Source organism: Dipteris shenzhenensis, chromosome 26 (assembly GCF_047967505.1).
Source record: "Dipteris shenzhenensis isolate YYH24624 ecotype China chromosome 26, Dip_SZ_1.0, whole genome shotgun sequence".
In the NCBI taxonomy this organism is placed as follows: domain Eukaryota; kingdom Viridiplantae; phylum Streptophyta; class Polypodiopsida; order Gleicheniales; family Dipteridaceae; genus Dipteris; species Dipteris shenzhenensis.
Genome location: NC_141621.1, coordinates 47,667,980 through 47,690,743, shown reverse-complemented (window position 1 = coordinate 47,690,743; position 22,764 = coordinate 47,667,980). Strand labels below are relative to the sequence as shown.

The 22,764-nt window shown below is 42.9% G+C and overlaps 1 protein-coding gene and 1 pseudogene across 4 annotated transcripts; both read left to right on the top strand.

Moving 5' to 3' along the window:
• The first annotated feature begins 5,475 nt into the window (after nt 1-5,475).
• On the top strand, nt 5,476-13,725 carry LOC147885187 (filament-like plant protein 7). 4 transcript variants are annotated; one of them, XM_087397315.1, is made up of 6 exons: nt 5,476-6,118; nt 8,102-8,260; nt 8,800-8,980; nt 9,083-11,792; nt 11,930-11,993; nt 12,800-13,725. In XM_087397315.1, exons 2-6 carry the CDS (start codon nt 8,150-8,152, stop codon nt 13,427-13,429), a joined length of 3,696 nt encoding a protein of 1,231 aa, XP_087253441.1. In that variant the 5' UTR covers nt 5,476-6,118; nt 8,102-8,149; the 3' UTR covers nt 13,430-13,725. The 4 variants fall into 4 exon arrangements, with proteins under 4 accessions (XP_087253441.1, XP_087253438.1, XP_087253439.1 ...); XM_087397312.1 differs by having other exon boundaries at nt 5,476-6,305; XM_087397313.1 differs by lacking the exon at nt 5,476-6,118 and adding an exon at nt 6,316-6,652.
• A 338-nt stretch (nt 13,726-14,063) lies between these two features.
• Nucleotides 14,064-16,056, top strand: LOC147885186 (nitrate reductase [NADH] pseudogene; annotated as a pseudogene).
• The last annotated feature ends 6,708 nt before the right edge of the window (nt 16,057-22,764 follow it).

Genomic DNA, 22,764 nt, shown 5'->3' with positions numbered 1-22,764 from the left:
TAAAGCTTTATATTACGATCAATACATACATATTGTGAGTTATGTTTTTCTCAAGTGATGCACTTCAACTATATAGTACATAGGATTTATCTAAATTAAAACCAAATATATGCATTCTTGTCTCAAAGCACAAGCATAATGTAAAGTATCACTTTTGCCTCGAAGCACAAGCACAATGTAAAGAAGCCTACACATTCAAAATATTCTAAAATATCCCTGGCCTCACAAACACATTCTACTGTGTGTCCACCACAAATATAGAAACATATGTACTCTGCCAAGGCCTTGGCCAAAAACTTATAAAATCTTCCTTTCCGATGCATCAAGATTGTTGCTAACGCCTTGGCAACGAGGATTACGGATGTTTGTATATCCAACCTTATAATAGGATACGAGTCTCCACGTTTAGCCTACTTTGGCTCTTTGGAAAGAGTTTGACCAAATGAACATTCACATCCTCTAAAAGGGATCCTATCCACACTGCTTCACTTGCCATCGCCACCAAATCCTATTTAACAACCTCCCAAAAGGCCACATAGAACTCAATCATCAGACCATCTGGACTTATAGACTTCTTCTTCACCATCACACTTAAGGCATCCCCCAAATCCTTCACCAAAACCAGCCTTTGTAACCCAACCCATTAAGCCTCAGACCCCTTTTTCCCATCCTCAAAAGCACTATTGGCATCTTCCTGTCCCATGCATCATCAACAACTATTGCTTCCCCTATAATTTTACTCAGTTCCTTCCAGAACAAATTAGCAATATGCAAGAACCTAGTGACTAAACCCCGCACCTCATCTATCTCCAGCTGGCATACTTTGTTTTAATTGTTTGCACAAAGAAGGGGATGCACAATCCCCTTGTGCCAACCAAGTTAATTTGCTCTTCAGTCTTGTCTCTCACCCACAAGGCTTACTCCACATCCACAATTAGAACACCCACAATTGGGTCCTTCGGAGACTCCCTAAGAACCTCATATAGCTTTCCCCTAATTTCTACCAAATTCTAGCTTCCCCACCTCCAACCTCTTGTGCATCTACACTCCCTATTTCATCCATGACTTCATAACGTCAGCAAAAAAAATCTTACTCACCGAATTCCACTTATCAAATTGGAATATCGCAAGACTTGCAGACAAGACTTGCAGACACCACAAGCAGAGAGTGGAAGCCTGCTGAGGCGGGTGTATGTCTGGATTTCTCTTTGTCTTCTTGCCTCAACCACTTGCCAACACATGATCTTAATGATGATAAAGGGCACAAGACATAGATTGGATGAAACATGAGATTGATGCTGGTGATGCACTAGATTGAGAAGAATGTGATGGGATAAGTTTGGATCAGTGCATGTGTGGAAAAGCCTATGAAGGTGGGGAGGAGGCATTCATCAATATTTATTTGGGAAAGAAGATGAGTGAAGAAGACATGCATAAAGTTGCCATAGACCAAAGCTGTGGAGGTTTTTCTAGTCTACAATGTTATATTAATCTAATTCTTTGCAAGATTGATAGGAACCTTTCATGTAGTTTATAGTCTTATACATTGATTGGAATCTTTTCATAGATGATTATTGGCATTTCCAAGTTTTCTAGTCACATGAAATGGAGCCTCATGTTTTATGTGGGCTCATGGAGAGAGAGAGAGAGAGAGAGAGAGAGAGAGAGAGAGAGAGAGAGATCATAAAAAGCCATCCAAGAACAAATGATTTCTAAAAAATGAGAAGCATATTAAGTACTTCCAAGCCTTAGAACACGGGTTAAGCAATTGGCAATTACCATTAGGCTTCATGCAAAGCATGAAGGAGTGCTCGTGTTCGTTTGCTTGTATACTGAGGAATAGAATGTTCAAGATTTCAATTTTGAAAGGGTGTAATTTATTTATTTTTAATTCGCGGGTGTGCTAAGGTTTGGTTATGTTGAGTCTTGAGGCACATTTTGCCATGCCTGTCAACCTACCCTTCAGGTTTGAATTAGGCCCAATAGGGGCTGACTTTCTCGTGCGTTGGACCAGGGGAAATACAAATTGCCACATGGTCTTCTAACTGATGTCCATATGTTCCACCTGATTCGTATTTGCACCAAATCCCAAGATAGCCAAGCCTTGCCCATGAATTAAAACATAATGACTACACACTTGCTTCTACTTTGAGAGTTGCTTCAAACTACCTCCTTAGTCACAACTCGCCACCACACAACATTGTGTATTGCACATGTCAAAGCTCTCTTAACCACCCATGCTCTCCCCCTCTCTCTTTCTTGATAGTGAAGCTCCTCGTTGGCTTCAAAAAGTACTTAGTACCTTGCCTTGAAAGTATGCAAGTGACATTTACTTCTTTATCTCACACATCATTGTTGTTAAAATATCACTAAGGTCACTTGTTTACCAAGATTTACATTCACCTAAGTTCATTTGGTGTGTAGCCCATACACGAGATTTGTTTTGTTTGTTCTTATACATAACAAGATTCCCCTCTACAATGTCATATCTAGCATGAGGGCAAGAGAAGAGAGAGAGAGAGAGAGAGAGAGAGAGAAGGGGGGGGGAACACTAATCATCCTTTCTTAATGTCATATGATACTCAACTTTTCAAATCTTAGTATCTACTAGAATCTCTCCTCACGTGAATAGTCCAAATGGTTAGTAGGATTCAAATGGAGAATAGTGGAGACCATCACTAAGCTAAAAAGATAAATAGTTCTTAAATGGAAATTTAGTATTTGTTTGATTAGGACACATAATTGCTCATACTTTAAATGACCTTCAAAAGATTGTCCACACAACAAAAGCTAGATGCCCATGAATTGCTTCTCTCAGCCTGCCGTTAGGTGGCCTTAGTGAAGGTTCAATTTTGAGATACCAAAAATAATTTCTAGCATTTTCTAGGTGTGGTTTGTTGCAAATTTCGTGATTGGTTGGTGCATTGACTTTAGAGCATCTCTTTCAAATTTGGGTGTGATTTTTTGGAAGTGCATTCAAATCTCATTCCCTCTTTCTCCTCTTCCATCTCTCTCTCTCTCTCTCTCTCTCTCTCTCTCTCTCTCTCTCTCTCTCTCTCTCTCTTTAGGCAGGCCCATTGAATACTATTCATCCCTCTGCAAACACTTGGGAGGAGGCCAATCACCTTTTTCTCCCCCCCCCTCTCTCTCTCCTCCTCTCTCTATTCTTCTTCTTCTCTCTCTCTCTTGGAAGGCCACATGAATGAAATTCATCTTGTTCTCAAGAGGATACGTAAAAAATTGCTTCAAGGATGCTTGGGTTTATAGTTGGTATGCATGCTCTTTGACTAGGAGACACTTAGTATGAGTAAACCCTTCATTTTGATAATACCTTGGGTTGATACACCCATGTTTTGGACCAGTCTCATACACAAAAGGATTGGCATATAAGAGAATCAGACACATTTGTGTGTGCATGTGCACACACCTCTCTACGTGCGTGTGTGGGGTCAACCAACTCAGGAGCAAACACTTGGATCCACAAACATCGTGATTGCAACGTGAACATAAAAATGAGCAAGGCTTAAGCTAGGTGGACAGATCATGCAAAACTTGAAGGGCAAAAATTGGGAGGGAGGAAGGCACATCCAAAAGGTTGATGCAGCTGGACACCTACAGGAGAAAAGCCATTTGTATGGAGAGAGAGAGAGAGAGAGAGAGAGAGAGAGAGGTCATAGAGCCAAGCCAAGCCACATGATGTTCATGGTGCACATCTTACATAAGAGCTTTGTGGATGTGGTCATACTATGAGTAAGGGACTGCAAGGCAAAGGTTGTCGTGAACTCATCGTATCAAAATATTGAGTTAGGGGTGGTTGGCTTTTGATAGTAAAGCACTCATTTTGTATCAAAATGTAGAGTAGAGGTGGTTGGCTGTTGCACTCATACTTAATTCTCAAACATGTACATCATACTTAATTTTCAAACATTTATGTACATGCGCTGGTATATCTTGACCTTTGTTTGGGGCAAGGTGGTGATTCAATCATCACCTTTATTATTGTTTGGAAACTGATAGATAGCTTGTGTCGCTTGGTTACATATCATTTAAGTTTACAAATAGAAGATGACCCAACACACACACACACACACACACACACATGCATGCACGGTTCACATATACACATGCACATACACACATGCACATGCACGTATACACCCACATTTCACGACATTTAAAATACGTTTTGCAAATTATTGGGGATAGAAGGGCATGCTCCTTTGTGGACTATCTTGTAAGTTGGAGGAGGTTTTTAAGAGAGGGGAGGCATGCTTTGTGTTGAGGTTATCACTCATGAAATTGGTGCTACATAATTTGAAAAGTGATGGATTGAGCAAGGGAGAGTGCATTTTCCTTGGTGCTCTCTCTCTCTCTCTCTCTCTCTCTCTCTCACACACACACGCGCGCGCATGCCCGCACGCATGCACGCAAACACACACACACACACACATGCGTGTGTTGCGTTTTCTCTTTTACGGAATGCTTTTATCGTACCTATATACAAAATTCTTTCATATTAAATGGATGGCACTCGACCTGCTGGGCTGCCCCTTGCCGCCGGGGCACCTCGACCCGCATGGGTCGGGTGAAGGGGTAGCTGGGGAAAGCGAAGCTTTAACCTTAGCCGCTCTCTCTCTCTCTCTCTCTCTCTCTCTCTCTCTCTCTCATCACCCCTTCCTCTCTCACCCTGGGCACATGCCAGGAAATTTCTTTGATAGGGCACACTTCTGGCTGCAAACTGCTGAGGTGGCTATCTGAAGCAAGTTGGGTGCCTGACGATTGCAATTTGAGTGCACAAGCAGGCAAGGCCTAGCACTCAACCGGCAACCAATCAAATGGACTCCATCCGTTGGAACGAGCACGAAAGTAGACATCAAAATGAGCATCAATAATGCTTATGCCCATCTCCATAAACTGAGGCTCGCAGGAGGTTCCTTTGGGTGGATCATGTGCCCGTAATTTTGACTAACTTCCGGCACCCATGTGCCCGCCCATAACTCTGTTTGCATTAGCATGACTGCCGGAATACAATCTCCGGCAGACATGTGCCCAACCTATCTATCTTTCTATGGTTCTTTGTTTTTCCTTGCATCTTGTTGGCTCCCTTGTTCCCTCCCTCCCTCCCTCCCCTTTTGGAAATTTGGACGTTGGAGAGCGAAAAGTTGGGTTTGGTGAATGAGTGGAGTGTAAGGGACACGGAGAACCACGCTGATGGGTATGCAAAGAGGGCACAAAGCACAAGGGGTTAAGGTTAAGACGGAAGGGTTTAAGGTAAAATGAAGACGAAGTTGAAAAGTCAGCGAGGAGCGGAGGGGGAGCGAATGGGGGGGAGACAAGTGGCAAGAGCGGAGCGGCGGAGGGGACACATGGAGCGGGGGGATGCGGCATTGACATTAGATGTTGGGGACATGCTCTGCTGGCTCGGCTGCTGCTGCTGCTGCTCTTGCTCTCTCTCTCTCTCTCTGTTGTACAATGCTATGGTGGAGCCTCTCCTCCTCCGCGTCTCTCCTGTCTATGGCGACCAAAATGCCCTTTTGCCTGCAACCCACCATCGCTTTCGTCTCCACCACCACCGCACCCACCACATCCTCCACTCCCATCAACTCCATCCTTGCCCCCACTCCTCCTCACTTCTTTCACAGCAACCTCTGTACCCCCACTGCTCCACTCTTTGCCCCTCCTGTCGGAGTCCAGATTTGAGCAAGCTAGGCGTCTTCAGCCTCAGGCAAGCTCTTCCCCTCAGAAATAATCAGAGCTGGACGCATTGTTGGAGCTCAGGGGTGGTGCCTAAAAGAGATCCATTCTGAGAGCCGAGGCTCAAAAGCTTGATCCTTGACTTGAGCAATCTGGGGGCTTGATCTTTGATGAGCACCTCATAGCTCAAGCCTTTGAGCAAGCTCACCATCCACAACTCAACGGAAGCTCACAGGTTGACGCTACAAAATGCTTAGAGATTCATCCCCCACAGCGAGGTCCACCTTGATTCTTGAAAGCAATGCAAGGTGCTTCATCTTCAATCAACAAGCTCATGCTTCAGCGTTGAGGACTTCGGGCAAAGCTTCGATGGCAGCTGCAGAGAACAAGCTCTACAGTTGATCCTCGAGGGCACCCATTCCCGGTGAGGAGTTGAAAGCTCGAGATCCCTCTGATCTCACTCTTGATTGATTTGCCTGCTCCACCACCCATTCTTTTCTAGCTGTCTTTTCCCCTCCCACCTTTGCCTTGCCTGCTTCCAGTTCAGCTTGCCCTCTTGCCCGGCTCGGCCCGCATGCTGCAGCGCCTGGAATGATTGAATGCTTGCCCAGGTGAATTCTCCTGCTCTCGTTTCAATTCTGGAATGCATTTTGTGTTTGTGGCTTGCCTTTCCAGCAGGGAATGCGTACCTTGGATTCGCTGCTCGAGGGGTCCGCTTCCACCTTCCCAATGGCTTTAGCCTAAATCGCACTACCGAACAGTCATCGGCACTGTGTAGAATCCAATCCTAGCACCATTCCGGAATACCTGCATTGCTCAAGCTCCGCCGGTGCTCAAATGAAAGCCACTTTGCATTATCGGGCATGATCTATGCCGGTTAACAGCCAATCTTCTCTCGTAATCCATCGGATCTGGAAAAGGTCGGATCCATGTTCGCAGCGACTTTGAGGAGTCAGACGTAAGAGCTTCTTCTTATGTGCACTGTCAGAGCTGTATCGCTAAGGATTTTGAATCATGAATTTCACCATATTGCGCGTAGCTTCCACATTGTAGCTCTGAGCATACACTGATTTTTGCTTGAAATGAGGTCTTTTGCGTTGCAAAGTACTGCTCCATTGCCAAACTGATACCGCAGGAAGTCTCGTTCCCATAGATTTATTCTCGTTTCTGCGTGGCGGCTACTCTTCCAGCACCTTTCACGTTGAAAGGCCTCCTGATACGAACTCTGACTCTGCTACTTTATATCCCGCGTAACAGCATTGAGTGTTCAGTCGCTATTAACAATGTATTTCTTCCCGTGCGAACTATTAGTTTCGTCGATACGTATGGTATTTGAGGAGGCCTAGAGAGACTTCTTAACCGCGTAAATACACTCCTACTTCGGGGCTCCCTCTACAGGTAAGTATCACAGCCACCATGATGGAGCTTGCAAAATGTACCTTTGAACGCCTGTCCGACTAGTAAACCTCTTTCCCCGTGTTCTATCAAAGTAAGTCGCGCGTAATACGCTCTTGTGAAAGGCAGCGCTGGCATCTTCAGCGGAGATTTTAGGATCGCTATCATGAAAGATCCGATGCAATACCGTGCTGGAAGGCCTGTGACTTACGGCTTTATGGCAAAAGAGAACTTACATCACCTCTTCTCTTGCAAATGGAAGCTGGCCTTTCAGCTCTTTTGAAGATGTCCAAATAAGTGCAACAGGGAGCATGATCTGCATCCAACGTCAGTAACGCCCTTGAGCCTTCAAGTCATCTTTGCAGTACAAGTTTCGAATTGAGTCCACTTAAAGTCAAGAGTGTGCTGTGTGCTTCCCAAGCATGCAGCTTGACTGGGATTGTGATGCCATTACGTCAGGAGCAATTGAATTCACATTCACTGGCCAGCTACAGTTCAAGAAATGCTCTTCAAGGATTTGAAATGTCAACTGTTGTTGCATGAACTCAATTGTATTTTTCTTTTTGTGAGCATTTGATCACATTGGCTTGAGGCTCTTACTGGGTGGGAAAAGCAAAGCGCTGGACTTGAGGGTCTTGCTGGCTAGGAAAAGCAAAGCCATGGACATCAATTATCTTCTCAGTATGCTAGGTTGACGCTTTTAGACAGCTAACAGACCTTTGTGTCTACACACCCTCGTTCACAATCACAAACATGCACGTACATGTATGTCATAGTAGCTAGTCCCTCCTATGCATGGTGGAGTTTATGGTTTGCAATCTTATGAGTGACTATCCTGAGATTGAAACTGCACACTGTGTTGTATTTTTAGAGGATGAGTTTGGGCATGTTCCTGGATTCATCTAGATATACACTCACACATGCATCTTTTCAGCACGCGCTTTTTTTATGATAACTTAAATAAATGTCTTTCGTCTTGATTCTGAAACCATTGTTCTCTTTATCCTGACAGGACTTGAACCAATAACTTTATTACCTGTCTCCAATTGTTCATTGAAAAATGGACAGACGAAGCTGGCCTTGGAGGAAAAAGTCATCAGAGAGGATAGTAGCATCGAATGAATCTGCAGAGTCATCACCAGTTCATTCCACAAGACATCCTGACGATCAAGTAAGTGGGCAAGGTTTCTTTTTACAAGTTCAGGGTACAGATTTTAATGAGAAGCTGGTGCTTGCATGTGCACCTATATATGCATGCTTGGAGAGGTGGGAAGATTGAGTGTATGAGATGTTGCCAATTCTCTTAAACCTGCCTTTGGAGCTTACTTTCTTGTTTTCTGGTGATTACATTTATCGTGCTTTCTGGGATGCTGGTTTCACTCATACTGTCTCTCATATTTTCTTGTGGTATCTTTGGTCCCTGCTTTTCTCTATGTGCTCTTCTACAAAATGATGTATGTATAGGTATGCATGCCTATGTATGCATAGTGCATAAATGCATACTATTACCTTTCAATGTTGAGGTACTTACATGTCTGTGGGCATGCATGCTTGTGGCCTGCATGTACTGTGAGATGGTGATGTAAATAAAAATATGAATGAATTGGGTATACAAGGTGGAATTCATGGCTTGGAGCTTTAAAAAAGGCAAGGCAAATTTATCGTAGTGTTGGATCAACCTGCATTTATAGCTTGGTGCATTTTTGGCAGGATTTATCAAAAATTCTGGCAGATCATACACGCACGTCTAACGAAGGGACAATACAATGGCAACAGTCTGAAGAATTGATAAAGCATCTGAATGAAAGACTATCAGCGGCTTTGTTAGATGTTGCTGCAAAAGATGTCCTGGTCAAACAGCATGCAAAAGTTGCCGAAGAAGCTGTATCAGGTGACAACATGCTGAACGTCTTTCTAAAAGGACTGGCTTGTCTGAGCTGGATGTCTCTAACCAGCTTAAATGGCTCATATACTAATCTCTAAGTGACTTCAGGTTGGGAAAAGGCAGAGGCAGAAGCTGCCACATTGAAGCAACAACTGGACTCTGTGCTACAGCAAAAGCTTGCTACAGAGGATAGAGTTTCTCACTTGGATGGAGCATTGAAAGAATGCATGCGCCAGCTGCGGCATGTTCGTGAGGAGCAAGAGGAGAAAATTCATGAAGCCATTGTGAAGAAGACCAGAGACTGGGACAGGGCACGCTCTGAACTAGAAGAGAAGTTGGCAGATGTGGAGCAAAAGTTTCTGGAGAGAGATGCAGAGAACAAAGCCATTTCCAAATCACTCAATGAGCGGGCCAGAACTATCTCCGAGACTAGTGAAGCTTGTTCCCGAGCTGAAGCTGAAGTAAACATGCTCCAGATCCGCCTTGGGTCTGCTGAGAAAGAGAATGTTGCCTTTAAATATGAGCTCAATGTCTTAAACAAGGAACTGGAAATCAGAAATGAGGAAAGGGTATTAAGTAGAAGAGCGGCAGATGCTGCAACCAAACAGCATTTGGAGGATGTTAAGAAAATAGCCAAATTAGAGGCAGAATGCCAGCGTTTACGGGGATTAGTTCGTAAAAAGCTGCCTGGTCCTGGTGCCCTTGCACAGATGAAATTGGAAATTGAAGGGCCTGGTAAAGAGAAGGGTGAAAGCAACAAAAGGAGAAGCGGCAAAGGAGCTGGGTCGCTGAAAGCTGCACCTGTAGATCCGCTGCAGGATATGGTACAGGAAGAAGTCTATAGTACAGGGAAGGAAGTAGATGTTCTATCAGAGCGCCTGACTACGATGGAGGAAGAAACAAATTTGTTGAAAGAAGCTTTGGCAAAAAGGAATAGTGAACTGCAGTCTGCCAGGTTCATGTGTGCCAGGACAGCTAGCAAGTTGTCCAGCGTTGAAGAGCAACTGGATGCCTTGACACGCACGCAAGGGACACCAAAGGCAGCATTCATGACAGGCTTGGATGTGCATGGAGAAGCTGCACGGGCTCTCTCTAATGCTTGTGAACAAAGCCTGTCTTCGGTCTCTGAAGATACAAACGTTGATGGGCTAAACGGTGCAGAATCATGGGCTTCTGCTTTAATTGCAGAGCTTGCTCAGTTCAGGAAAGGAAAGCCCGGTGAGAATCCTGAAATCACTCTGGATGCAGCCAAAATAGGACTGATGGATGATTTTATTGCTATGGAACAGCTAGCGTCCTTATCTCCTTCCAAAATTGGCAGCTCCACTTCTGAACAAGAGAAATTGAGGGAACAGACGGATGGAGCTGCCACAGAAGCTGCAGTGAATAATGTGGAGGGCAGAATTTCTTTTGAGCAAAGTCTTGCAAAGAAGGATGGAGAGCTTCAAAAAGCGCGGCAGCTGTGTGAAGAGGTGAACACCAAGCTTGCTTTTGCAGAGGAACAATTAGCTTCCTTGCAGTCCAAAAATTCAGCTAATGAGTCAAGTCTACAGAGTCTGCGAGACAAGCTAGAGATGATTTTTGAAGCCCAAGAAGAGGGTGCAAATGTCGGGAAAGTTTTGGATCAGGTCAGAGAAGCCATGGGAGTTCCTCGGCATTCCATGGCAAGGCTCCGGGCTCAGATCCGGAGGCTCTCCAAAGGCCCTCATCCTGATGACAGCTTGAGCGCTGCTTCTCTGGAAGGCGATGAATTGACAAGTCGGCAGACTATGTTTATTGCTGCTGAGAGCTCATCAGAAGAGGAAGCTTCATCTTTCACATCTGATGCTGATTCTAAATTCCATGCACTCGGACCAGACCTGACTTCAGCTATTTGCAAAGTAGTCCGCCTTGTTGAAGACCTTGCAGTAGCCACTACAGTGCATCATCTTTCAGTGACTTCCAGGAGGGAATTTCAACGTGATTCTGCAGATGTTGCAATTGAGCCTCTTGGCAAATACACTCGTATTGCGCCCATTGTGCAATGCAAAAATCCTGAACTTGATGCTAAAATTCAAAAGTTTATTGCAGTGAGTAATCAATTTTTGCATGGAAAGGTTGATCTGGTACAGTTTGTCGCAGAGCTGTCGTCCGTACTGAGCCACCTCTCTAGTGTAGCCCTGTCTGGAAACAACAACTCTCCACCTATGTCAAGAAAATCTTTGTCATGGGATAAAGCGTTCCATGCGAATGGAGAGCTGGAAGAGTTAAGCGGTGCAAATAGTCCCATTTCTGAAACTAGTAAGTCTGATGGTTCAGAGAAGGAGGCCCCAAAAGTTGTCCCGGCTGATGAAAATAGTACCGTTTCCAGGAAGGATTGTTCCGCAGAGGAGCTTTCAAGAATAGAACAACTTAGAAAGGTTCGATCTGAAAAGCTTGCCTTGGAAACTCACATGAGAACAGAATTTAGGAGGTTTGGTGACATGGAACAGGAGCTTGCCCAGCTTAAGATAGATAAGGTTGAGCTGGAAAACCAGCTCGAAGCAGCAAAAGAGAGACTTGAGCATTTGAAAACAGAACTTCATGAAGCTGAGCAGCGCGTAGCTAACCTTACGGTTCAGCTTGCTTCTGCTGAATCGTCCAAGCAACTTGCATATGAACAACTCTCCAGCATGGCTGCCTCAAGGGCAGAGTTGGAATCACAGTTAAATGCAAGTAGATTTGAATTGAGTCAACTGCATGAGAAAGTGGGAACCCTACAGAAAGAGATTTTGGATGAACACGAGAAGAACGCAGATTTAGAAGCAAGGTGCAAAAAATTCAAGGAGCAGCTTATACAGTAAGTAGAGTTGTGTGGTGTTTTCTTTCACCATGGTTCTCATGTATACTACTGGTTAGCTGGTGTGCACATATTGTCTTGCATTTAAGTTGACCATATCCGCTATATCAACAGAATGAACTTCGGCTCTTTTGCAGGAAATCTGATCCAATTTGTCCTCAATGTGCCGCGGCTGCCGAAGAAGCAGAACGAGTGAGCAAGGTATATGATTGTTTCCTTCTCCTTTAGACTGAAGGTATGTGAGCTCTTGTACAAATTTTCAGAGTTTGGTTAGGATTTGCATCTCTTCGACGTACACAGGACAGTCATCAAGGCTAAATAGGTATTGATCCACGTCTTTTCACCTTATGCTTTATGCTTTCTAATACTCAGCCATTTAATTCCTCCCAATCCCCAACGTACCACTGACTAAGTCCTTTTTGTAACGAGTGCCTATTTAAGGGCGGCTTGCCATTGATAGATGAACCATGATGGTCATCGAAGCCTTCTACGTTGGAATGCACTTATATATTAAGGTGTATAGGTCTTGTCATGTGACAGTCATAGCCTATTTCAACCTTTGGTTTGGTCATTTGATTGACCCTCAGTCAACTTGGGCCGTGATTGTGATTTGAACCTTTACTGACACAGCCAGTTTTTTATCCAATATCCATACGACTTGAATGAGAACAACCCAATCAAAATTCTCCTTTCTACCTTGAGCCCTAGTGTGGAGGGAGCATTTTTTAGATCTATATTTTTATAAACGCCTCCATTGTAGCCGTAAAGGTTCAGTTATTTTTTATGTCTTGTTCATAAATGGTATGACTATTGTAGAAAATTGGTTTTATCTTATGCCCATGGAAACCCGCCCTTCATGCCAATGTACACAATTAAAATAGGGGCCACGTGGCCATTCCTTGATTTGTCTACTATTATTTACCGTTGGTGTGTAGTGACTTGTGACCATGACATTATCAGATTACGGCGTATGTGTTTTTATCCGTCTAGCTATATGTCATCTACAGGAGCAAGAAATTGCAGCCGCAGCAGAGAAGCTAGCGGAGTGCCAGCGAACTATACTAGACCTCGGCAAGCAGCTGAAGGCACTTGCTTCTCCAAAGGACTCTACTGATGCGTCTTTCGATGAATCAGTTGGCCCAACCTTGTCGTTGGATGAAGTTTCGTCAGGAAGACATGCATCGTTCCAAGAGGACGCCAGTGAAGCAGGCAGTAGTGCACGTTTCCTTGAACCCGAAGAAGCCTCAGTCGATAAAAGAAGTGTTCGCAGGATTAAGAAAGACTTGTCATGGGATCCTCGGGATAGTATTGCCTCAGATATATTGGACTCAGAGTTGGCGAGTCTGTCCAGACGTGGGCACTCGTCAGGAAAGGCAATGTATGAACTATTTGGAGACAAAATTCCTGCACACGAGGATTATATCGAAGCTGTAGCACAAATGCCCAGTTCTCCCGAGGCAGATCAAGTCTCGCCCAAAAAGTCTGCCGCTAAGCCACCGCATAGAAAGAAAAGGAGCCCGCGATCTTTTGCAGGAATCGATCTGTCAAAATCCATGAACGATGCAGGCTCACCCGCAGCTGAGAAGCACGGCAGCAGCTTCAGCAGATTCTTTTCAAGAACAAAGAGCAGCCACTGAAGCATGAAATACGTATACTGGTGCTGGTTCCTATATGACACTTGGGTCAAACGGCTGCAATTCGAGATGACATCGTCTTCAGCATAGACAGAGCGAGAGAGAGCGCACAAAAAGTCGGTATATGCCCTTTATACAGCATAAAGTTGCAACAGTCCCAACAGGGAGTCGAAAAGCATTGTCTATACATTTCAGTTTTAGCATTCATTTGCTACTCTGCTTAGATCACCTGGGTTCTGCAGTTTGTATTGAGCTTTATCGGGTGTTGAAGTAAGACATTCTTTAATTTATGATAAAAAACTTATCAACTGACTCGCACTTCCCGTGCTCCCCCCAAAACATCAGTCTCTATTCTTGCGTGGTGATCATGCTTATGGTGGCAGCTTTGCCCCTCTTTCTCTCTCTCACACACACACACACACTCACACACTACACACACGTTGTGTGTCTGAGCGCGCGCGTGCAAGTGTGTTCCCTTGTCTATTCCTTTGCCATCCTATTTATCCTTCTATCTTGTATTACTATGTTCATTTGCTTTTGGGGTTAAGGATAGGAGAAGATATGCTCTGTTAATGTTGTTTATGATATGTCTTTGAAAATGTAGGAGTCGTCCTCTTAAACCATCTATAGAATCTCCATGGCGAAACCATTTGCCATCCTTGTCAATTGGCAATGCCTTATATTGGATGAAATGTTGATTGCCACGTATATGGAAAATATAGTGAAGGTGGGAATGGATCACATGCCATCATACCCATTTGCCATCCTCGTGAATTGGCAATGCCTTATATTAGATGAAATGTTGAATGCCACGTACATGGAAAATATAGTGAAGGTGGGAATGGATGACATGCCATCATACCCTTATTCAAAACAAAGCTAACATGTCTTCAATATGGCACTAGGGGTATTATCATCTATAATATATTAATGATACTAATCAATTACGACCATGGAAAGAACCTCTACCCTTGGATATAATCTAACAAATATGAGCCATGAGATTGAATCTAGAATCCAAGCGTTGTATGGATGGGCGTGTGGATAGAAATGCACCGAATGTTACCTCATTGAGATTGTAATTTTGCAGGCAAAATGCACCAAATGTACATGTGTTTGCATCCCCCACCCAATCTCTTCTTTAGGCAGGTAGCATTGTGGAATGAAATGAAAATATGACCTCTCATTGAGCCACGTGTTAAATGATTTTAATAAACTTTAATACTCTTTTTTTCTTTTGTGAAGCTCAATTGATGCCACATTTCCTAACTTCCATCGTTTCATTTCTTACAAAATCCGAAGGGAGATATCTTTTGCCATAGCCACATCTTGCATTTCCTTCTCCTCCTTGCTCCGCCATGGACATCTCCTCCCTCCCTCCCTCCTCACCTCCTTCATTGTTTCCTCCACCCACCTCCCTCTCATGTCCATGTATCCCACTCCCCCCTCCTCCGACACCTCCACTTTTGCCCTGCCACTAACGAACGTAGCTCTGCCCTTGCAGGAGAATCTTGTGATGCAGCCCAACGTTGCCGCATATCAACTCCCCCCCCTCATTGGATCATACTGGTGCGATGAAGATGACAACAATCTCTTGCCTCTGAAACCCACAAATGTAGCGCTAGATGAATTTTTTGACGCTGTAGCACGATGCTAATCCTTTGCTCCCCATTGAATCAAAATCGGATGATGACAATGACGACCATCTTGTTGGCGTTTCTTACCCACATGGTTTTATCCAAGATTACCCAGTCGATCCCTAGGACAAGAGAATAACAGATAGTTGGATTAGAAGACACCCCGAGCTCGTCTCAGGCTCACATGTCGGCATCCCTTCAACTGCGAACCCCCCTTGTGTCACTTAATGCAGCATGGGTTTCTAACGCCCGCTTCTTTGAATTATGTATGCAATCGTGGCTACGTTCCCCGAGCAAATTTTGATGAATGGACTATCAAAGTTTCTGGCCTTGTAAAAAGGCCACAAACACTATGGATGCGGTAGATAATCAATGAATTCAATCCTCGGGAGTTGCCTGTTTGGTTTGCACCAGAAATCAATGATAAGAACAAAACATTGTACAGCAAACTATCGTATTCAATTGGGGCACTATTGGTATTTCAACATCGGTATGGCAGGAGCACGACTATGTGATTTTCTTCGTTGGTGCAAGATTTACAGCAAAAGAAAGGGAGCTCTTCATGTCTGCTTCAAGGGTGAGGAGCTGTTGCCCAGCGGGGGAGGATTGCGCTATGGTACTAGCATATCCGTAGGTGTTGCAATGGATGAATCTCGAGATATTTTAGTTGCATACTCACAAAATGGTCAGCCTTTAGAGCCAGATCATGGTTTTCCTGTGTGAATGAACATACTGAAGATGGTCATTGGAGGGTGCACGGTAAAGTGGCTCAGACACATAATAGTGACAAGCAAGGAATCTGACATCCAATATCACTACAAAGACAATCGAGTTCTTCCATTGCATGTGGACGCAGAGACGGTAAATGTTGAAGGTACGAACTCCAAGCCATACACATGCCAAAGACATGATCCCTCTTTTTTGTCTCACGGCTTGTGCATGAGCCACTCCAAGTGTAGGAAGCTCTACTTCTCCTCCAGCCAATTGTTGTGATCTATTCTCATTGTCGGCTCACAACAATTTCACCCCTCCATTTCAACCTCAATATTTGTCCCAAGATTCCCTCTATACCAAGCCTTGTAGTTTGCTATGGGGCTGGCAATAGAGAATCGATCTCTATCTCTTGAGCCTACTGAGCGACTTCAGGAAAATGTTGCCCAGAATTTGTCGTGCTTCGCAACGTTGATGGAATTCGTTAAATGTATTAACAAATGTTAGACGAGGATCGATTCATAGGTTCAATTTCCCTCAATTCACCAACGTGCCCAATTTCGTTCAACATATTGAAATGTTGCAATCTTTGTAGTCTCATACTATTTCACACAAGATGAGGAAGTGAAAGTACTTTATTTCGATGTCCGTATGTAGTGTGGTATTGTTCAATTCCCCAATTATCAAAGGTGAGCTTTTCTTGTGGTTGTCTGATACCGTAATGCGCTTGATGTGACTTTGATCTATTGGACCTTTGGAGGGGAAGCCAAGATACATGAAGAAATGTGCTATGCTAGTAGGAGGGACATGTATAACTCCCATACATTAATTGATAAGGGCAATTCTGAAGGATCTTGAAGACACAATAGAGATCTATCTTGCTTTTGCAAACAGGAGGGAGGAGGATATAATGCTATGCTACAAGCTAGACAAATGGACACAGCAACACTCCAATTTCAAGGTATGGTAGGGAGCTTGAAGGTGGGTCTTGGAGGTACAACACATGGTATATCATAGAGGAGGTAGTGAGGTAGCATTTACCCATTGGCTCCTCAGACACTGTAGCTTTTATGTGTGGACCTCCTCCTATGATCCAATTTGCTTGCCTTCCTAATCTCGAGAAGATGGGCTATGGCAAAAGCCTCTACTATCAATTTTGAAGTCCTCATTCCAATTAGCCTTTTCTTGGAAAGAAGATCAGCTATGAGAATAGCATCCCAATAGCCTGTATTGCTATTAGTTTTTACTTTTCCACTTCATTCCAAGCCTTATCTTGGAAAAGACTCAAGCCATCCATATGGCCTCAAGACAAGATACGGTGCGGCTTCTGTCAATACATGGACGTCACCTCCCTACCTGTACTACTATGATGTCCCATGGCAAAGCCATAGGATTAGACTATATTGTAAGATAATTCTCATAAAGTAATGGTACTTGTCAAAACAAAGAGCACACAATTGAAACAAGAGCTTGCTGCTTGACACCAATCTTCTTAGGAAGCATTCACAGTTGGATCGTTTAATGGTGAAAAAAATCATGCTACAATATGCATACTGCTATTTGCCAAAGTCAAAGTGCTATGTGCCAAATGCAAAGTGCTATTTACCAAGCAAATTGCTATGTGCTAAATGCAAGTCGATATGAACCCAAGGAAGGGCACATTCCTTGGTCTTATAATTTTTGGAAAGGAAGTGTGCCAACTCTCCCCCAACACAAATGTATGGTTATGTGCTAACTGCAAAGTACTATATGTCAAATGCAAAGTGCTATGTGCCAAATTCAAATTTCTATGTGCTAAATTCAAATTGCTTTGTGCTAAATGCAAAGTGCCATGTACGGAATGCAAAGTGATAAATAAAAACAGAACATGTGGTCATATGCTAAATACAAATTGAAGTCTAATTATATAACACAATAACAACTTATCAATCTCTAATATCTAAAGTCAATTTACATTCTTTGAATAACAATCTTTGTAAATTGTCTTCAACTTTATTTTGCAACTCTCCTCCCACACAAATGTGTGGTTATGCGCTAAACACAAAGTAATATGTGCCAAATGTAGAGTGTTGTGTGCCAACTTCTCATTGCTATGTGCTAAATTAAAATACCTTTGTGATGAATGGAAATTGACATGAACCCAAGGAAGGCCATGTTGGAGACAAAGTGTGCCAACTCTCCCTTCACACAAATGTATGGTTATGTGTAGAATGCAAAGTGTTATATGTTGAACGCAAAGTGCTATGTGCCAAATTTGAATTTCTATGTGCTAAATTCTATTTTATGAAAACAAGACTTGTGGTTATATGCTAAAATTATGAAATTCAAATGAAACATATTCTTTGTCAATGTAGCTACTTGCCCGAAACTAGTTGTTGTCGATTGCATCCCATTCTTGATGGATGTCCTTTCCTGGCCACCAAATTGAAGGCTTTCATTCACACCAACACATCTCTCTTGCGATCCAAGAAGCAACCTTATCTTCCTTCAATTTTGGCAACATTGCTATATAGGAGATCAGAAGCTTGAGATGCAGGATGTTGAGGAAGGCAAAGAGTAAACACTACCTTTGCGTCAATATTAGTGGCATGTGCTACAAGAGACACGAAAGCATTGCTTCGGATGAGCATCCCTTGCCACTGAGCACTAGATTAGGTTGATGCATGCATGGCACTTGGAGCCCTTCTATCGTTTGCAGGCCCATAAATTGTAGCCTGGGTCAGAAGTCCTCCTATCATAGAACACTAAGTTGTAGTCCTGCCAGTGTAGACTGGAACAAGATACAGGTTAAAGGCCATTTATTTGTGACTTGCAATGATTAGGTATGAATATTTGCAATGTTAATTTTGCAGCAGCAGCAGATGCCTTAGCTTTGTATATGTAATTCCAAATTGCTTCCTAATGTTGAATCGATTGTTGCTGGAAATGTTCTTGGATGTAGGCATTGAATTCGCTCAAGGACCATGACTTCTTCTTGCAAAAAAATATGGTAAAGGTGGTTTCAACGCAGATCTTATGGAGGGGTTTCAGTTGAATTTAGGCATTTCACAACTAGAAATATACATTCAAGTAAAGTTCATTTGCAATGCTAATCTTACGAAGGGATTTTGAATGAATTCAAACATTTTACTACTAGAAATATGCATCATGGATCCATGTTCAAATTCTTAACTTTTTGTATACAAGCGACCTAGGCGCAAGAAAATGACCTTTCCTAGCATTGTTTGCAGAACAAATGCATGGAAGCCTCCGACCCAACTTAGTTCAGCATTAGAAGGACAAATATCTAAGCATGAGGATATTTGACTTCTAGCAGCCTGCTGCACATGGAAATCTATCCTACACGAGACTCACCAAGTTATACGCAGATCACATGAGACAAAAAAAGTATTGCATTTATTCCTAGGGATGTTCACGGTGAGCAATCCTAGGTTTCACGCTGAGCAGTCCTAGGCTGGTTGAGGCAATCTATTATGAGTGATTGTCGCAAATAATTTAATGCTCCCAATGATGGATACTATGATAGTGACTATGCCAGAGATCATGAGACGAGGAGATCCACATAGGGATATGTATTTTTTTTGGGACAAATATCATGGTTTTCCAACAAACAGTCAACTGTTTCTTTGTCTTTGCGAAAGCAGAATATAGGTCACTCACTATAGGTGCATGCAAGGCTATATGGCTCAAAAGACTATTGTTAGAAATAGATTACTTTGATGAATAAAAGCCAACAACAATATACTGGGATAATCAATCAGCTCAAGCATTGGCCAAGAATCCAATATATCACTCCAAGACAAAGCACATTGATGTCAGAGAGTACTTCATCAGAGAAAGAGTATTACTTGGTGACATCATATTGCAGCATTGTGGTAGCAAAGAAAATGTTGCAGACATATTTACCAAACCACTCGGTAAAGAGCTTTTTGAGAAACACCGACAAGATCTTGGTTTGACACAGAGGAAGAACATTCCCATTAAAGGGGTGTGATGGAATGTAATGCTCAGTCCTTCTTTGATTCCTCGGAATCATCATCATCTTGAGGGAAAGCCTACTCCATGATGTTGATCTTGATGGAAGGTGTTGAGAGACCATGCTCAACATCATGTGATTACATGTGCATAGCACTAACACGTATAGAGTGATATAAAGGAAAGGGTTAGATGCCCCAACCCTAACCCTAAATTTATTCATATTTTGTCACTTGTTTCATTTCTTGATACAACGTAGGTCAGTGGTTGCCTAAAGCAGCTCGGCGGTTGTTTGTGATTGAGCTGATGGAATGATGGTGATAGCAGCCCTCCGACATTACCTCATGAAGCCGTGGAGGAGGAGGTGTTTGATGATATGGTGCGGGATTTATATGTCCATCAAGGGAGGGATAATAGCATGGAGCAGGATGATCTTTTTACCGCAGCATCGACTCCACTGTTTGAGGGGTGCACATTCTCTGTTCTATGTGCCTCCCTTGAGTTACTAAACTTGCAAACCATCTATGGATGGAGCAATGCAAGTTTGAATGCATTACTCAAGTAAGCTTTAAAGTCGATTTTGCAAACATGGTGAATTATGCACGTGGGTCAATTACTCGAATGCTTTTCCTCATTTATGGTCTTCACGTGCAGGCTATTGTGTAAAATGCTTCCAAGGGAGAATAAATTACCGACCTCAAGAGATATGGCAAGGCAACATGTGACCTCTCTTGGAGGATTAGATTACAAGCGCATCCATGTATGTGTCAACGATTGCGTTTTGTTTCGTGGACTACATAAGGATGCAAGAGAGTATCCTACTTGTGGAGAGGCAAGATATAGAGCAGATCTCAAAACCTTGGACGTGCCTCGTAAGGTATTGCGATATTTTCCCATAATCCCTCGCATCCAACATATGTTCAAGTGCAAATCTATTGCAGAGCTCATGTCATGGCATTCCTCCCATCGATCAACCGATGGCAAGTGGAGAACTCCCGCGGACTCTCCTGCGTGGAAGCATATTGAAGACACATGGCCAAGCTTCAAGGAAGAACCTAGGAGCTTGAGACTTGGATTGGGTATGGACGGTGTGAACCCATTTGGTCTGCTGCTGCACAATGAGGCAGTGGTGTGGATTGGTAGACCTTTCGAAGAAAAGGCGACACAACATTTCAAAGTTCAAAGGAAGGTGGAAGCGGGAAGGCCCTTGTCAGATAAAATGTCAGTTTAGATTCTATCTTCTTGTCCAAAGATCTTGTGAGAATAAAAAACCAATCTCCACATTAATGTAGCACGCTTGTACCTACATAAAGTATTGTTTCTTTTTTCTATTTTCTCTTATTTTCGTGAATTTCCAACGTTGCGTTGGCCCTCTATTGATTGGTTGAGAGCTTATTTTTCCAAATCCTAAAAGGCCCCAAAATGAGCTCCCTTTTTTCTTAATGATAAATAAGCACCATCCTTGCACAAACAAAACAACCTTAAGATATGGTGTTTATGCCGAAGGCTACAAATAATAATGAATAGCAAAAAATTCCCTTACCCTCAAGTCACCAATTTTAACATAATGGACAATAGATTTATCTTTGGAGGGCAATGATCTTGCACATCCAAAAGCCAAGTTTTTAGGCATCTACAAGATATAATAGTATTTTAAATAATGCTAAAGTAATCATTCAATGTTGATGCACAACAACACAAAGCAACTATAGATGCGCTTGGTAGACGCGCAAAATAGCGGGCGCGTCTATAGGCGTTGCTTTAGTAGAGAAATTACGGGCGCGTCTAAATGCGTGGCTAAACGCTCGTCTATTTGCGCATAAATCACCGCGTTTATTTGTGCGTTTAACCTGAGAAAATACGAGCCCATCTAACATCCCGTTTATTAGCGCGTCTATTTGCGCGTTTATTTGCACATTTACACTGAGACTCAGACGCCCATTTAGACGCGTAAATAGACGCGCTCCAGAGAATACAGAAAGTGAGATTTTGGTGTACATCATTGCTTTCCAAACATTGCCCATGATTACCAAAGCACATAATTTTTTGCAAGCCCACATATACAAGAATTAAGTGAAATGAGGAGAATGAGACAATATGTAAAATAGTTTTGCCAATATCAATTGTGGGGCTACGGTTCAATCTCATCCTCAATGAGATCAACCCTTGCCAAACTATCTACTTCAAAATCCAAACAAGTGTTTAGATCTACAAATACATTCAACCCACTACTACTTGTGCCACTCATGTGCTCATCGAAATCAGCATCTCCAATGGTAGGCTCATCCTCACGGGTAATGCCGGCCTCAATATCTATATCTCCTATCTCATGATCATCCTCCTCTCTTGTATCACGGTCATCATCACGTTCATGGCCATGATCATCCTCCATACGCTCCATATTAGTAAATGTACTATACATCACTTTGGAACGTGGCATAATATGTATGACATGCCACCATCTATTATTATCCACCATTGGTTGATAGACAACCTAATTCAAACACAAATACAATCATGTTACTTTTCTTGCATCAAATATTTAAAAGCGAGAATTTTTATGTGTGTGCACAGTACCTGTTCACATTGTTGCGGTAGTACTAGTGTGTCCTTCCTACTTTGCCAAAACTTTGTGGAGTCAATAGTTACAAAGCCACTTGCATGGCGTTTGATTGTTGCATTAGGGCCTCTTTCCACCACGTCCTTAAACCACTTTACATCCAAAACATACACAAAGAAGCATCGAAAGTCAAGCATAATGATATCTTGGATTATGCTACAATAATCATCCATGGCTCCATTGGCTCCCTCAAAGCTAGCAATGACGCCGCAATCTTGTGTGTTTCTCTTATCATCAATCCGTTGTGTTCGAAAATGCTTGCCCTCACACCATATAGCATTGAACATAGTGCACTACACCAAGAAAAAATCAATTAAATAAGCAATCTAAATTATAAAAAGCTCCTAACTTATGCATAACATTCTATATACCGACCTTGCTCATGCATCCCCTAG